Source organism: Abrus precatorius, unplaced genomic scaffold (genome assembly GCF_003935025.1).
Source record: "Abrus precatorius isolate BTA unplaced genomic scaffold, Abrus_2018 Scaffold2, whole genome shotgun sequence".
NCBI lineage: Eukaryota > Viridiplantae > Streptophyta > Magnoliopsida > Fabales > Fabaceae > Abrus > Abrus precatorius.
In genome coordinates, this window is record NW_020874362.1 from 37,369,209 (window position 1) to 37,385,962 (window position 16,754).

The 16,754-nt window shown below is 27.7% G+C and overlaps 2 protein-coding genes across 2 annotated transcripts; one reads left to right on the top strand and one right to left on the bottom strand.

Moving 5' to 3' along the window:
• The first annotated feature begins 3,779 nt into the window (after positions 1-3,779).
• LOC113858397 (isoflavone 2'-hydroxylase) lies at positions 3,780-5,895 on the top strand. The gene is made up of 2 exons (XM_027491046.1): positions 3,780-4,733; positions 5,237-5,895. The coding sequence occupies exons 1-2, from the start codon at positions 3,834-3,836 to the stop codon at positions 5,840-5,842; spliced, it is 1,506 nt and encodes a 501-aa protein (XP_027346847.1). The 5' UTR covers positions 3,780-3,833; the 3' UTR covers positions 5,843-5,895.
• Positions 5,896-13,393: 7,498 nt separating this feature from the next.
• LOC113857907 (isoflavone 2'-hydroxylase-like) lies at positions 13,394-15,590 on the bottom strand. Its single transcript, XM_027490191.1, has 2 exons — positions 14,697-15,590; positions 13,394-14,275 (listed from the first exon to the last, which is right to left on the bottom strand). Exons 1-2 carry the CDS (start codon positions 15,585-15,587, stop codon positions 13,670-13,672), a joined length of 1,497 nt encoding a protein of 498 aa, XP_027345992.1. The 5' UTR covers positions 15,588-15,590; the 3' UTR covers positions 13,394-13,669.
• Positions 15,591-16,754: the final 1,164 nt, after the last annotated feature.

The window sequence follows — 16,754 nt, forward strand, 5'->3', positions numbered from 1 at the left end:
CTTACTTAAAAAATTTTAATCTAAATAATTATATAATATCATATATATTTTCATAGTAATAAATTTTGTTTTATTGTAATTAGACACGTATAAACGGGTGATTAAATAATTACATTAAACAACAATAAAAAATAGTATTTGACTAATTAATAGAAAATAATTTGAAACAATGTCCCATCGATGGCAACAAATAGAAACTTTGAACATTCAATCATGCACCACACTTCTCATCTTTCAACATTGTTATTTCTTTGTTACTTCTCACATTCTTCAGAGTAATGTGAGTTACCGTGCATGCAAGTCCATGCACGTGCTCATTCAACGGTAAAAGAGTTGACTCCAAACTTCCAAGTGTTGCATATTTTGACAATTTTTTAAAATACAAATTATCATTAAATTAGTGTCTTTATATATAGCTTGTTGATATTTAAACATGGTTAATTTGGAGCCAAATTACGAATAATTATTTTTTAATATCAAATGATATATTAAATTATCAAATAAAATAAATTTAAGAAAATTTTAAAATGAATGTAAAAACTATATTCTTTTTATTTCATCGTTAAAAAATAATTCTTTGTATAGAATTCAAAATAAATATATATTTTTAAATTACCTTTAATTTCATATATTGGAGTATAAAATCTATTTTATATAATCAATTACAAACATATAATTTCAAAGTAACTTCTATTGATATATGTGTTTTATTTTCCACATGATGGCGGAATTGTATTTTATATAAAAATAATAAATAAGTATAAGAGAAGCATATTTGCCGACAAATCAAATCAATAAGTCATCAATTCCACATGGTGGCAGCCAAAGAGTATTTGAAACTTAAAGTAGCTGAAGCAAAGCCATCTTTCCGAGCCTCCGCAATAGACTTATCACAAACTACCCCGCCAAGCCAACCAATATCACCCTTTGCATGATTTTAATTTTCCATGTTGCTAGATCATATTCTAGGTTGTGATAATGAAAAAAATAATTAGATTAAAATATTTTAAAAAATAAATAAAAATATTAATAGCACCAAAAGATTCAATTTTAGTATTGCAATATGATAAATTTTATTATATCCTATATAACTCAGAGGATTTTGTATCCTTTCTTAGCATGCAACTATCGTCACTACTAATTATATGTTAATAAATAATAAAATTAGTAGTTTAATTAAAAAAATATTAATAATCTCAAATGAATTTTCTGTTCTCGAAACACTAATTAATGGTTAAAATATTGACCTGTGCAAGAAAATAGGGCTCGTGATTCGTGTCTGTTCCAGCTTCTGGAAGCACGTGATGCCGTATCAATGAAAGAAGAACATGACTCCAAAAATCTTTTAATGTCTATGCATTTCAATTATCACACACACACACACACACACACACACATATATATATATATATATATATATATATATATATATATATACACTTTTAATATAAATTTTATTGCGTGAATTATTAAAATCAAACTTTAATATTTAATTAATTTAATATAATGTCCAATACTATAATCTAAATATCTGTAGGTTAGGTGAAAGAAAAAAATTGCATGTCCAAGACTTGTCTCTCATAAAAATCCGATTAAAAAAATAAAAAATAATTTTTTTGCACGGCGATCTAAAGTAAAATATCACGATTTTTTTATGATCTTCGGAGAATATTTCTCAAATACTTGTATATGAAAATAAGATGTAAATAATTTATATAATATTATTAAAATATCAGTTTTTAGACAATATATAAAGATATCTAGCTACACTCATATGAGCAATAGAATTTTTTTTTATCCTTATACATTTTGTAAAAAAAATTACATTAATAATATAAATATTACAATTTTACACCTATAAAAAGATATATAATATTAATATTTGATGAACTGATAATTTACAAATAAATTTTTTAGATTAATGGAACTATTTACTGGTATGATGTATGATACTATTAATATAAACTTAAAATACTAATACTAACAATTTAATTTTTATTAAATAAAAATAATATAAAATAATGCAATGGACATAAAATAAATTATTTTTCTTCATTTCTATTTTAAAACCTTTCAAATAAAATAATAAATTATTCTTAGTATTATTGAAATTTAATTAATTAAAGAAAATGAACCAAATGCCATATAATTTTTCATTGTTCACTTTGCAAACTATTGAAACCAACCCCAAATTGAAAAACTACGACTGCCAATAATTTAAAATATTAGATTCGTTGGCCCATTCTTTGCGCGTAGGAAAAAAGAAACAATTTAATTAAACAGTGTTTCACACCGAAAAATGGAAAGATGAAAATTACTTTAAAGATAATAATATAATTTTATTAATTTAAATAATAAAAATTAACATTAAAAATTAGTATACTAGTATTAAATTAAAGATCTATATACACTGTTAAAATAAAATTTCGATTTTGACTCACCAACTATAGAACAATATTCAAGCACTGATACTATTTTTTAATTAAATGAAAATTTATTCTTTTAATTTATTTAACAAAAATTGACATTAAAAACTAGGATAATAATATTAAATATCACTATATATTATCGAGATAAAACTTTAATTTTGATTAAAAAATAATACTTATAATATTACATTTAACTTTTAATCTTATTTTATTAAGTTTGATATAGATTATATTTAATAATATATTTTATTTTTAAAATAAACATCATTTACTGATATAAAATTAATTTTATGTTTTAAAAATTATTAATCTTGATATCTCTCAGTACTGTAATATTAAAAAATAACATGCGTTGATACATGAGTCAGTCATGTTATATTTTATTAATGATAAATAATCAAAATTAGTAATTTTTTTAAAATATAAAGACTAAAGTAAAAGAATATAGTGTAAAAATAAATGTTAATATATTAAAAAAAAAACACGTTTACCTCGTAAATTAATTTATATACGTGTAGAAGATGGTTTGATTTTAAGCGTAAAAAGTAAAATGAACGTGTCACAGGGACTCCATCTTTTAATAATACGTAGATGTGATGTGTTCTAATAGGAGTGAAATGTTTTTTTTTTCTTTTATTTTCTTTTTTTAGATGATAAACATCCAAAAGTTACGTATATTCGAATTAATTTGAGTCAAAGTTGAGAGGAACATATCTGAAAAAATAAAGCCATCTCTATATTTATATATTTATATATTCAACAGTGGTTCTACTTCCTAGAAATTCCACCAACTCTGCAAAAACCGCCTCCATTACTGAAGACTGAAGAGTTTGCATATGGAAAGAAAACAAAATTGTCAAAATCCTTGTTGCTGCGAAATTGCGATTGAGGTCCTTAATTTAAAACTTCGATCATCACAGCTAAAATCATTGAAAAAAGAACATATCTGAAGCACAAAAATCTACATGTTTACGGCGAAATTCGCTCAACTTGTTTTCAAGTTAAGTGATTTAGCATCGTTTAAGTAAAGTTACATGTTTAATTATTATGTGTAAAAATGCATAATTCAGGTCAAATTCTGATTATAAAAAAAAATTAACAACTAAAAGTATTGAGTTTTAAATAAAACAAAATAATAGCATTCGCATAAAATCACATTAATACATTTATAGTAAAAAAGTAGGAAAAAGAGATACTGAAGAAAAGGGTGGGACCGGTGGGTTGAATATAGACGCTATGAGTCAAGCGCAGGCAAAGACTGCAATGGCTATAAATAGACAACGTTGTTTAGCATAAGATGCATGCAAATGAAGGTGATTGAGCTACATAACCTAGCAAGAATCATCTATTTTACTATACTACTGAACCGTTATATTTGATTCACTAGCTATCCGAAACAATATCATGGGGTTCCTTTCCTTCTTTTATTACTCGCTGTTTTACATTGCTCTGTTCATCGTATTCAACCTTGTTATCAGAGCTAGAAGGTTCAAAAACCTTCCACCGGGTCCACCTTCTCTTCCCATAATAGGAAACCTTCACCACCTCAAACGCCCACTCCACCGCACCTTCAAAGGCCTCTCAGATAAATACGGTCACGTGTTTTCCCTCTGGTTCGGATCACGCCTCGTCGTCGTCGTTTCTTCCCCCTCCGAATTCCAAAAGTGCTTCACCAAAAACGACGTTGTTTTAGCAAATAGACCGCGCTTTCTCTCCGGAAAATACATCTTCTACAACTACACCACTTTGGGCTCAACCTCCTACGGCGAGCACTGGCGCAACCTCCGCCGCATCACCGCCCTCGACGTGCTCTCAAACCACCGCATCAACAGCTTCTCCGGAATCAGAAGGGACGAGACGCAGAGACTCATTACAAAGCTAGCCGAAGACTCGTCCACGAACTTCGCACACGTGGAACTCTCTTCCAGGTTCTATGACATGACATTCAACAACATAATGAGAATGATTTCGGGAAAGAGATACTACGGTGAAGACTGTGACATGGCGGATCTTAAGGAAGCGAGCCAGTTCAGAGAGATGGTGTCTGAGTTGCTGCAATTGTCTGGTGCTAACAACAGGACTGATTTTTTGCCTTTACTTGGCCTTCTTGACTTTGAAAATTTGAAGAAGAGGTTGATGAATATTAGTGACAAAACTGATGCTTTCTTGAGAGCACTCATTCAAGAACACCGCAACAAGAAACAAGTCAAGCAAAATACCAATACCATGATTGACCATCTTTTGAGCCTGCAAGATTCACAGCCTGAGTACTATACTGATCAAATCATCAAAGGCCTTGCTCTGGTAAATTATTTTTTTTATATTATTATATACTTCCTCTACTCTTTTTTATAATTTCTTTTAAATACTTTTTCTGATATTTAATATAAGAGTTTTTACAAAGTTTTTAAAATATTTCTTATATTTATCTTTGAAAAATATTAAATTTTTTAATATTAGTATCATAATAAAGTTTGATCCTTTAAATAAAGATAAATTTGAAGTTAACACTACAAGCCTTCAAATATATATTTTAAGTATTGATTGGAATGTATTGAAAATTATAAAAAATTACTTAAATTAAAGCGTAAATTTTATATAACTTTTAATAAATAATAAGAGTGTATTATCGATATCTTTTGAAGCATTATATATTTTTTAAAAATTAATATGTTGAATAGTTTTAATCATTTTTTAATACTTGTAACTTAATTGAGAGGAGCTTATCAATAGACGAGGGACTACAAAAGTACCATATAATTTTTAAATAATTTGATGGAGTTAATTATTTGCATTGGTGTATGTAGGCCATGCTTCTTGCTGGAACCGACTCATCTGCTGTAACCTTAGAGTGGTCGATGTCTTGTTTGCTGAACCATCCAGAGGTATTGAAGAAAGTGAGGGATGAATTGGATACTCATGTGGGTCAAGATCGTTTGGTAGATGAATCAGACATTCCAAAACTCACATACCTTAAAAATGTTATCAACGAGACACTTAGGTTGTATACTCCGGCTCCGTTGTTGTTACCACACTCCACTTCGGAAGAGTGCATCATCGGAGGATTCAAGGTTCCAAGGGACACTATAGTGTTGATTAATGCTTGGGCCATTCATAGGGATCCTCAATCATGGAGTGGGGCCACAAGTTTTAAGCCAGAAAGGTTTGAGAAAAAGGGAGAGATAGACAAGTTGATTGCATTTGGGATGGGAAGAAGGGCTTGTCCTGGAGAAGGCTTGGCTCTTCGTGCAATTAGCTTAACTTTGGCTTTGTTGATTCAATGCTTTGATTGGAAACGTGTGAGTGATGAAAAGATTGACATGGGTGAACAAGATGGATTCACCTTGACAAAGTTAGTTCCCTTGAAGGCAATGTGCAAATCTCGTCCCGTCATCACCAAGGTTATCAATTAACTGTCATATATGCCATATATCCTTAAAATTAATAAAATCTAAGCTGTAATTTTTTGGTATCAGGGACTCACCAAATTCATTATCAGTCCTCAAATAAGTGTACAAGAGTCATCTATTCATCGAATGAACTTTGGTCAACTGAATTTTCTCATATGCATTAATGTATTTGCTTTTTATTGCTTGTAATTCATATACGTGACAAAGAATTTCCCTTCGATTCCCCCATGTAGTTACCTAGAATATACAAAAATAATTCAGAGTTAACTTTGGTTTATTGTTTAGCAGTTAGAGATTGTTTCGAGTTTAATCACATGTTATTTTAATTTTTTTAATATAAACTACATATATCTTTCAATAAAAGTAATTATGCATACTTGTGAGTAATAAAATTATTCTCTTAAATATATATTTTATTTAGATGTATTTTTTAAAACTCAAATTCGAGATTTAAAATAATATGATTCAAATGCTTTCTTTGTTAATTCTTTTATTTTGTTTTTACCATCCACTTTCGGAAAGATGCATAATACATAAATTAAGGAATATGATTAATATTTTATTTTATATTAAAATCATTTTAACTTCCCAATATGTTCTCTTGTAAGCCAAATTACCTATCAAAATTTGAACATTGTATTGGAGACGATGGAGGCACGTTTCGAGCTGAAAGAAATATGAATGTCCAAGTAACTATTGTATGGTTAAAGGCAATTGGTTTGACATAAGTTATATGTTTTCTTTCAGAATTTATTTACGATGTGCAACTATTGTTTTGGAATTTAATAACCTTTTAAGAATAAACTCAAGTTTATGAGGCAACAAAAATATAAATTTGTTAAAAAAGAAAAAAAAGATGCACTAAGAAAAATAAAAAACATATGTAAAGAAAGATAGATAGTAGTAGTGAATTCATCAACGTAAAATTAACTCGTTAAAATTTTTAAAATGTAAATACATAAAATGTTGCACAATCTCTCACGTATTTCAAAAATTTTAAATAAATCATATAAAAATATTTATTTTTTAAAAAATTTATACCATATGTGTAAATACATCGATCAAATTCAGTGGCTTTAAATTTGAACTATAAACTAAAGTTTAAATAAATAAATATAAGTTTTGGTCAAGTAAGCATTTTTATATGAACCAAAGACATTTCGATACATATTGAAGGCTTATCAATTATATTATGTTCCCACAAAAGTTAAGTTATAATTTTTGTCGATACCAAGTTGACTTAAGTCTATTTTCTCTTGATATTTTATTTATTAACATTTTACTTTGTGTTAAGTTGTCAAATTAATTTTAATGTATCATTTAATATCTACTTTTCAGACTTGTAACTACATATTTTATTATTTATTTTTACTATTATTGTTTGACAATCACAATACATAAATATGGTAAAATATAAATTATTTTCATAAAAATAATTTATTATTAATTTTCTTAACTAATCATCCTCAAATTTTGCTAAAAACAATAAATTAGTCTTCATAATAAATCAAATTATACAATTCTTTTTAAATGACTTTCAATACATATCACCTCTTTTAACTATAAAATTATATTCATACATAAGAGTTAAATTTAGATAATTAACATTGCTATATTATTTTTAAACATTGAAAAAAAATATTATACATAATTCTCCAATTAATAATATCTTTATGATAGACGAATCAAAATAAGTTTTTTTTAAATATTTTTTAGTATAGAGTCAAACCTCAGTTGATTCACGAAAATATATTTTAAGTCAAATTTAATTTTATGTTTTCTTTTAAAAAATATAAATAAAGTTTTTAGAGTTTTAAAAATTATAAATTAATCAAATTGAATTACGAACAGAACAAAATTGAGTAAAAATGAATTAAGAAACATCAATTTATAAAATACTAAATTTGTGTAACTTCGACTATCACAGTATCTAAAGATTTAAATCCGATTTTGAACAATCATTTAATTTAATTATTAAATCAATCGAATAACCTAATTGAACAGAGTTACGAATTAAATAAAATAATTATTTAATCTAATCTGCATTAATTATCAATCAAGCATCAATCGAGTCTTAATTTGAATTCTAATAACAGAAAAATTAATCATAATCGCAATACACAATTCTGATATTAGAGAAAAAAAGAGAACAAACTTGGAGCAATTTAGCGCATAACTCAAGTCAGAATTACAACTTTTGGATTCTGCAGATTGAACAAGATGTTTAGCATTCTCAAAATTTTAAAGTATTTAATCACCTTATCTAAATCAGAATCTTATTATTCTATTTTTAAACTCTAATTAAGGTAAACTAAATGGCCAAAATTTGAGCCTTAATTATAACTACAAGCCCAAATACAATTATCTAATAACAAAGGATTCAAATACAATCTCATAATAATATTCAACAAATCTGCTTCAACTTCAAAAAGTCATAAAAAATTAAAATTAACTCTAAATCTAACGATTCATGTATGCATTTTGAAGCCTAAATGTGTAAAATTTAATGCAATTGGAATCAACAAAAAATGATATCCATAAAAAAAATTATGTCCAAAAGAATAGTCAGAGGTCAGAATTATCAAAAAATACAAAATTAAAATATTTATTTGTAATAAGTCCAATTTATTCAAATAAATAGAAAATAATAAAAACTCTAAAAATAAAGTATATTAAAAATATTTATAAATCAAAATAAAATTATAAATATAAATATAAAATATGTTACATTACTCTCAAATATTTCATGATTAAGTGTAACAAGCATATTAAAATTATATTTCTAAAAATTTATCAAATTTAATATTTATAAGAATTTATTCATAATTTGAATATACTTATATTACACAACAAAATTTTCTATATATTTTTTTATTAATTGAGTGTTAGCATTATAACAAATTTTCAATGATACGTACTTTTAAAGGATTCAAACTAATTCAAAAGTTTCTCAACATAAGTTTTAGTGACAATATTATAAATTCTTCCTTCCTCATGATTATAGCACCCAAAATTGCATTTACTTTGCCAATAATTATATTTGTTCCACTTGTACCTTTCAAACTTTGACATGCATCAATTTCAATAACTGAAAAATAACACAAATTATGCAATAATAAAACTCATTCTTGTGACGTAAAATCTATTTATCTACTCTATATAATGTTCTTCAAACTTGTAATACATCATTAACACTATTTCCATTTCAATCATTATATACTTTCACAAAAAGGCATAAAACTCAAAACTCTCCGCTATTGCATACAACCAAAAGAAAAGGCAAAGGCATATAGTCTTGTGTTAAACCTCGTCGAATCACTTAATAACTACCTCTTGTCAGTTTAATAGCAACGGAACATGCATGAGAAAATTCAAGCACAATTCAAGAACAAGTGCAGTATTATATAAATACTAATCGTAACAATAAGTGACGCCTACTTTGATTCACAGATTCAAAGAAGAAAAACACTACAAATTGTGACAGAGGCAACGTTGATAAATTGTGAGATCGTATAATAGACTAAATAAGAATTCAAGCATAGTTGATCAATTTGAAAACGTTATCAAGAGAAATAAACTAAATAAACGTACAATCATTGAATTATATCACCAAGGGGTGGGAAGACTTTTGCCAATCGACCAAAATCAAAACTCTGATAATACTTATCAGGCGGGTCAACGCAGGTGCAGATAAAAATAATTTTAATTTACAACTTAAAATAGGCTGAATCAGTTGGATATGAGTGATAATTTTCTTAACCAATTTTAACTGATTCAACTGAAAAATATACACCATTTCTCTCTATCGCATATGAGTCTCTTTTTTATATGTCTTGTCTTATCACAATTTTCTTTCTATGACACATATTTAAAGCATTTCATTTTTACATCTTTACTCTCTCCTGCAATGCGAGTTCAGTGTAAATTCAATTTTCAAAGTCTATTATTTAGTTTTATAGATTGTTCAACTCCATGCTTTCACTTCCAGCCATGATTGTGAACAAGTACAAGCTGGAGGAGAAAAATTAAGGGCTTCAATTTCGGAAGCATTGATTATAGTGTGAGTGTAATAGCTGTTGATCTTGCCAAAGACATGCTTCAGATTCACAGGAACAATTATGTGATTGTAGTGAGCATGAACATAACCCAAAATTGGTACTTAGTGAACAAGTCAATGCTGATGCCCAATTGCCTGTTTCGTGCTGGTGAGGCTGCAGTGTTGCTCTTCAACAAGGACTTTAATAGAAGATGCGCTAAGTACAACCTTTTTCATTTTGGGAGGACAAATAAAGGTGCAAAAGATAAGTGTCTTTATCTAATGATCAAATAGCACCACTTTGGATCCCCTTGTGTTGCCCATAAGCAAGCAACTTCTCTTTTGTTATATTGGTAGTTAAGAAGCTTTAATCATATTTATAAAACTACTAAAAATTTGGTATGCGGCTTCAGGATGAAAAAACTAGATCTAAGACAGAAGTTGTCAAGCATTTAGTAGAGCAGAACCCTGAATCTGAAAGTTGATGTCAACCATTCTAAAAAATCAGTGTTGCTAAGGTAAAAAAGCTATTGTTTACAAGAAGAATTGATGCAACCTACCTGAATATTTTTGTATCAGACCAACCTGCTACATGAATAATCTAAGATGAAAAACGAATGAAATCGGATCAGAGTAATCACTCAACAGTTGTCTTTAGAATTTGTGATTTTGACTTGAACTCGATCGCACCGACCAATGTCGAGCCCTAATATCACCATTTGATTATACATGAAGAAACTAAGTACTTATCAACAATAATTATAGCACTAGTTGAACCAACTTAATGTATCTATAATTATAACTAAAATTCTGTAACTATAATATTTTATGATATTTTTTTATTTTCTAAATCTTTTATCATAATGCTACATAACACTTTTTAATATTTTTTATTGTTTAATTTTTAAAATTTATTATTTCATTTTTATGTTACTTTTACTTGTAAATTTTAATTTTTTAATAATTTTTTATATTCCTATAATTATTTCTAACTTTTAGAAAAAACCAAAAAAATATAAGAATTCTTAATAAAGTATAGAATTTGTATTGTATATATTAAATAAAGAAAATAAAAATGCATATTAACATAATATTAAAATTCAGAAAAATATTCATTTCAATAATATTTGTTAATTATATATAAATATTTTGTTGTAATTTTTATACTAACACTACATCAAAATTAATTAAACTCTTAATACTATTATTTACGATTCTAAATTGTTAACAATATAAAAAATATTATTCACTTTAAAATGTGATATATTGTCCAGGTATGAAATTGTTAGATACAAACAAAATTCAACTAACAAAGGCCTAACGATTTGTTTCTTTTTTTTTGTTTGTGTACAAAATTACTTAAGCTATCATGTTTTCGTTCTTTTTGGTGAATTTATATTCCATCCCTACTGCATGTTGCTGCAATCTCTACTTTCAACCCAAAGTTGAAAACAAATAAGCCTATCAATTGCAGCTCAGCTACTGTAGATTAAAAAACTTTTGGGTCAAGTTAGATTAAGTAATTTAATTATTGTTTAGAAACTATTAGTCCTGTTCGGCCCTTTTACTAATCACAGAATAAATAAATTAACCACTATATTTTCTAATTTAACACTGTTTAGATGAACTTGTGAATAAATTATTTAATGATGGTTTGCACAATATCTCTTCTTTTTGTTACATCAAGACAAATTTTAAAAATATTTAAGGCAAACGTCAAATAAAAATATTTATTTATCATTACATTAAAAAAAAAGTATTTGCAAGTGGGTTTTGGTAATTTCTGTTTTCATTTGATACATTAAGTATGAGTAAACTTTCAGAGATGTTTTATAGGGAAAAATATCATAAAAAAATTAATTTATCTTTTAAATTTTAGAAAAATTAAATGAGAGAACTTTAAAAAATAAAGAAATATAAAATATTTATACTTTTTACTATTTTTAATATATATTTTTAACTTTAACCAAACTACTCAGAAACAAGACAAAATAAAGAAAAGTCATATATCACGTCATCCATCTATTGATTCTCAGAGATATTTACATCGACGTTCCTTAAATATTATTCTTCTAGCATTAAAATTACATATAATACTATCATATGAAAAATTAGTGTCTATATCTTATATAATAAATTTACTAGTGTTAAAATTACTCATAATTTTTTTTTATACAAAATCTAATGTAATTAAAAAATAAACATAAAAAACTACATGACATAATCATGCATACAGAAGGAAAAGTCCATACCATTCGTTTATAGAAATCATTTGACAAGTCATATTTTTTATATTTGTCAACTAGCATTTAAAAATTTTTATAAAATAATTTATAAAGATAGTTTATAACTTTCAATTTTTTAATTTATTTAATATGTTTTATTGAAATATGCTATATCAGACTTATTTTAAAAAATGTATTAGAATAATAATTAAATGTTATGTGTTTAAATATATTTTTAATGCATTGATTGTTTATTTTTATGAAGACTGATTTAAAAGTTCTGATAATTTTTCTTTTTTGTTTTTTTATTTATTATCTAAACATAGAGTACACTAAATATTAAATAGTTTTAACAGAAGATGAGAAGCTAAGTTGAGTGAGAAAATTGTTTTATAAGAGGGTGACACGTGTCATAGATATTTTGATTATTCGGTGAGACCCGTTTTCAAACTATTATCGTATGACCGCAAGAGAAGTCTATTAAATTTTTGAAATTACTCAATTCATCTCGTCACAAATGGAAGATTATTATCAACAACTGATGCCAAAGTCATCTTTTCAAAATAATTCAATATTATAAAAATAATAAAAATAAAATAAAATTGAACCATTGTACTTCAACTACAATAATTTTACTCCGTTGAAATAAAGGAATAGAAGGACTAGACTTAAAAAGTTTTAACTTTCGTGAACACTGTCTTAAAAAGTTCAGAAGGAAAGTTAATAATGCTTTATAAAATAAAGGACTTAGTTTCAGCAATATAATCTTTTTTATTTTAAATTATAAAAAATATTACATCAGTTTTAAAAACTGATTTTAAGTATTTAAAAATAATAAAATATTTTTTTTGTGATAAAACAAAAGAAATAAAATTGTAAAAAGTTATAAAAATTTGCTCTTCTTTGTGTGAAAAAGAAGAGAGAGTAGGAATTATTATTTATCTTTATATAATAATGAAATTGCAATCCTTATATTTTAAGGATTCTGGATAACAAGGATAAACTTGAGAAGTTGAATATATATTATGATTTTATTCTAAAATATCTTTAAATTTTTCTCTGGCTCAGTCACTTCACAGGCTTTCTATTTTTCTTCTAAAATCATTTCAACTTCATCATGAAAAAGAGAAATTAAACTTTTAAAAGCTCACTCCTATGTTTCATCAAACAAAAATTAGGGAAAAGTGGATTGATCCGGTTAAATTTCAACTTTCATTCCACAGAATAGTACGAACATAAGAAGAGAGAATAAGAAAAAGTAAAGCAGTTTGAAAGGAGTAGACGTAGAGATGGGGGAAGGAAAAGGGGAAGATCTGTCATTAATAATATGAATTACAAGCAAAGAAATTTATTTGAGAATTGAAAACCCTATAGTTTTACATAGTTTAGATGACACCAATTAATGCATACTCAGCTCAGTCCACATACATGACCCTCTTGTGCATTTATTATAGCACCAATAAAAGTATTGATGCATATGTATGTGTTTTACTTTGAAATTATAAAAATTATTACATTTCATTTTATTGTCGATGTATACTCAAACACGAGGCAAGGCAAAACAACAAATCACTTGACAAGCTTGTTGATGACTGGACGTGTTTTACACATGGCCTTCAATGGGATTAACCTTGACAAAGTGAATCCACTTTCCTCTCTCATATCAATCTCTTTATCATCTATGAGTTTCCAGTCAAAGCATTGAATCAATAATCCCAAAGTCAAGCCAATTGCACGCATAGCCAAACCTCCTCCGGGACAAGCCCTTCTTCCCAACCCGAATGCAATTAACTTATCTAACTCTCCTTCTTTCTCAAACCTATCGGGCTTGAAACTTGTGGCATCACTCCACATCTTAGGGTCTCTATGAATTGACCAAGCATTAATCAAGACTATGGTGTCCCGTGGAACATTATATCCCGCAATAACGCAGTCCTCTGAAGAGGAGTGTGGCAATAACAATGGAGCAGGGGTGTACAACCTAAGTGTCTCATAGATAATATTTTTAAGGTAAGGTAGTTTCGAAAGATCAGACTCATCCAACAAACGATCTTGTCCCACATGAGTTTCCAATTCATCCCTTGCCCTCTTCAACACCTCTGGATTGTTCAGCACACAAGATAATGCCCACTCTAAGGTTACAGCTGACGAGTCAGTTCCAGCAAGAAGCATGCCCTACAGTCAGATTCGATTCCATTAAATTAATACTTATTCAATAGTTTTTTAAAAAACAATTATTTATACAACAAACTTAACTAAAAGTTACTAAGACGCACTGAAAATAACTTATTTTGATAAAATATATTAAAAAATTCTTAAACTAAGTTAAAAAAAAAGCTTATCAAAATCTGAAACTATTTTTATATAATTTAACGAATAATTAATATCAATTTTAAAGATTAATTTTAAGTATACCAAAATGGTTTCTTATAAAATAATTTTATTTATTTATTTTAACAAAATTATAGCTTTAAGATATTTTTAAAAAAAGCCTCTAAAAAGTTGTCGATTCATAATTTAATGAAATGGTTAATCGTAGAAATATATAAGAACGCAATTTTGACAGAGAAAAAAGATGAGAAACCCAAATTATTACCAAAGCAAGGCCTTTGATGATTTGATCAGTATAATACTCAGGCTGTGATTCTTGAAGACTTAGGAGATGATCAACCATGGTGTTTGCGCGCTGCTTCTTGGTGCGATGTTCCTGAAGGAGTCCTTTCAAGAACGTATCGGTTTTGTTACTAATCTTCTTAAGCCTCTTCTCCAAATTCTCAAAATCAAACAACCTAAGTATAGGCATGAAATCGTTCTTGTTGTTCGCCCCCGACAACTGCAGCAACTCGGACACCATGGCTCTGAACTGCTCGGCTTCCTCAACATCGGCCATATCACAGTTATCCCCATAGTATCTCTTTCCGGAGATCATTCTCATGATGTTGTTAAACGTCATGTCGTAGAACTTGGAAGTGAGTTCGACTTCAGTGAAGTCGTTAGAAGAGTCCTCAGCAAGCTTTCGTATAAGCCTCTGAGTCTCGTCCTTTCGTATTCCAGAGTAGTTGTTGATACGGTGCGTTGAGAGGACATCGAGGGCGGTGATACGGCGGAGGTTGCGCCAGTGCTCGCCGTAGGCGGTGGAGCCCAAAGTGGTGTAGTTGTAGAAGATGTATTTGCCGGAGAGAAAGCGAGGTCTGTTTGCCAAAACGACGTCGTTTTTGGTGAAACATTCTTGGAAAAGGGAGTGTGAGTGACAAACGACGACAAGGCGCGATCCAAACCAAAGGGAGATGACGGGTCCGTATTTATCTGAGAGGCCTTTGAAGGTGCGGTGGAGTGGGCGTTTGAGGTGGTGAAGGTTTCCGATTATGGGAAGAGAAGGCGGACCCGGTGGAAGGTTTTTGAATTTTCTTGATTGAAGGAGAAGCTTGAAAACGAGAAAGAGTGCCAAGTAAAGCAGAGAGTAGGATAAGAAAGAAAGGAACCCCATTGTTCTTCTTTATGCTTAGGTTGGGATTTGATTGTTTTGGGGTGTCTTACAATGGTTTATATAATACTCCTTTCTTCCTCATTCAACCTCCTGCATGCTGTAACGTGTATATTTCTATTGCAGTCATTCAAACTGTTCGAAAATGACCTTTGAAAGTAAAGTATACCAACGCACCATCTCCTCTTTGATTATTCCCCAGACCAACCAATTTTTCATTAACAAGCTCTCTATGCTTCTCCACTCCATTTTTTATGTATTTAATTAATAAATAATTTCATCATTATAAAATGTTAATATATTATTATGGAAATTAAAATGATCCTAACACTTAATAATTTTTATTTCTAATAAATTATATTATTTTAGATAATACGAATCGAAACATATTTTATTTGGAGGCATCTAAGAATACTCAGTATTTTGTTAACATCTCTTAAGTTGCTGGCAACCAAATATTTAAATCGGGCTAAAATTATTTTGTTAACACTCGGAATCTTTTATAGTTATGTTAAAGTCATACTTTATTCTCTAAGCTTTTTCCATCTAATTATGTAATAATTAAATTTTCATTTTTAAAATAATTTCTTATTATGTGTCTAAAATGTATATTAAGAAGTTAAAAAAATAAAATGTTTATTATCTTAAATTTATTAAAAATATTTAATTTGTAGGATAAAAATTACAATATTTAATATTTACACGAACAACGATTTTTAAAATAACGGCGGTCCAGGCAAGGGGGAGCATTTGACAGCCCTACCTACAGTCCGTAGGTCATAAAATCAACCCACGTGGTCACTGTGTTTCCTGCAAAATGCTACTTGCAATGAAGTATTAAAAGTATATAATATTTTTTTTAAATAATTTTATTAATATTAACTTTTATGATTGATTTTAAACATTTAATAATAATAAAGTTTAACTAATTTCTTATTATATTTTTTATAGAATAAATATTTTTAATAAACAATATTATTTTGAAAATTTTAAGATAATTCTAAAGATCAATATTAACATTTTTAATTATTGATTTTTTTTTAAAATTACTTTTTTATTTATAAATTAATGACACAAATTATTTTTATTTTTAAAACATAAATTAATTATAAGAAACGTACTCTTGAAGAGTGTATTTGAAAAAAAATTGGATATTATATTTAAAAAAGC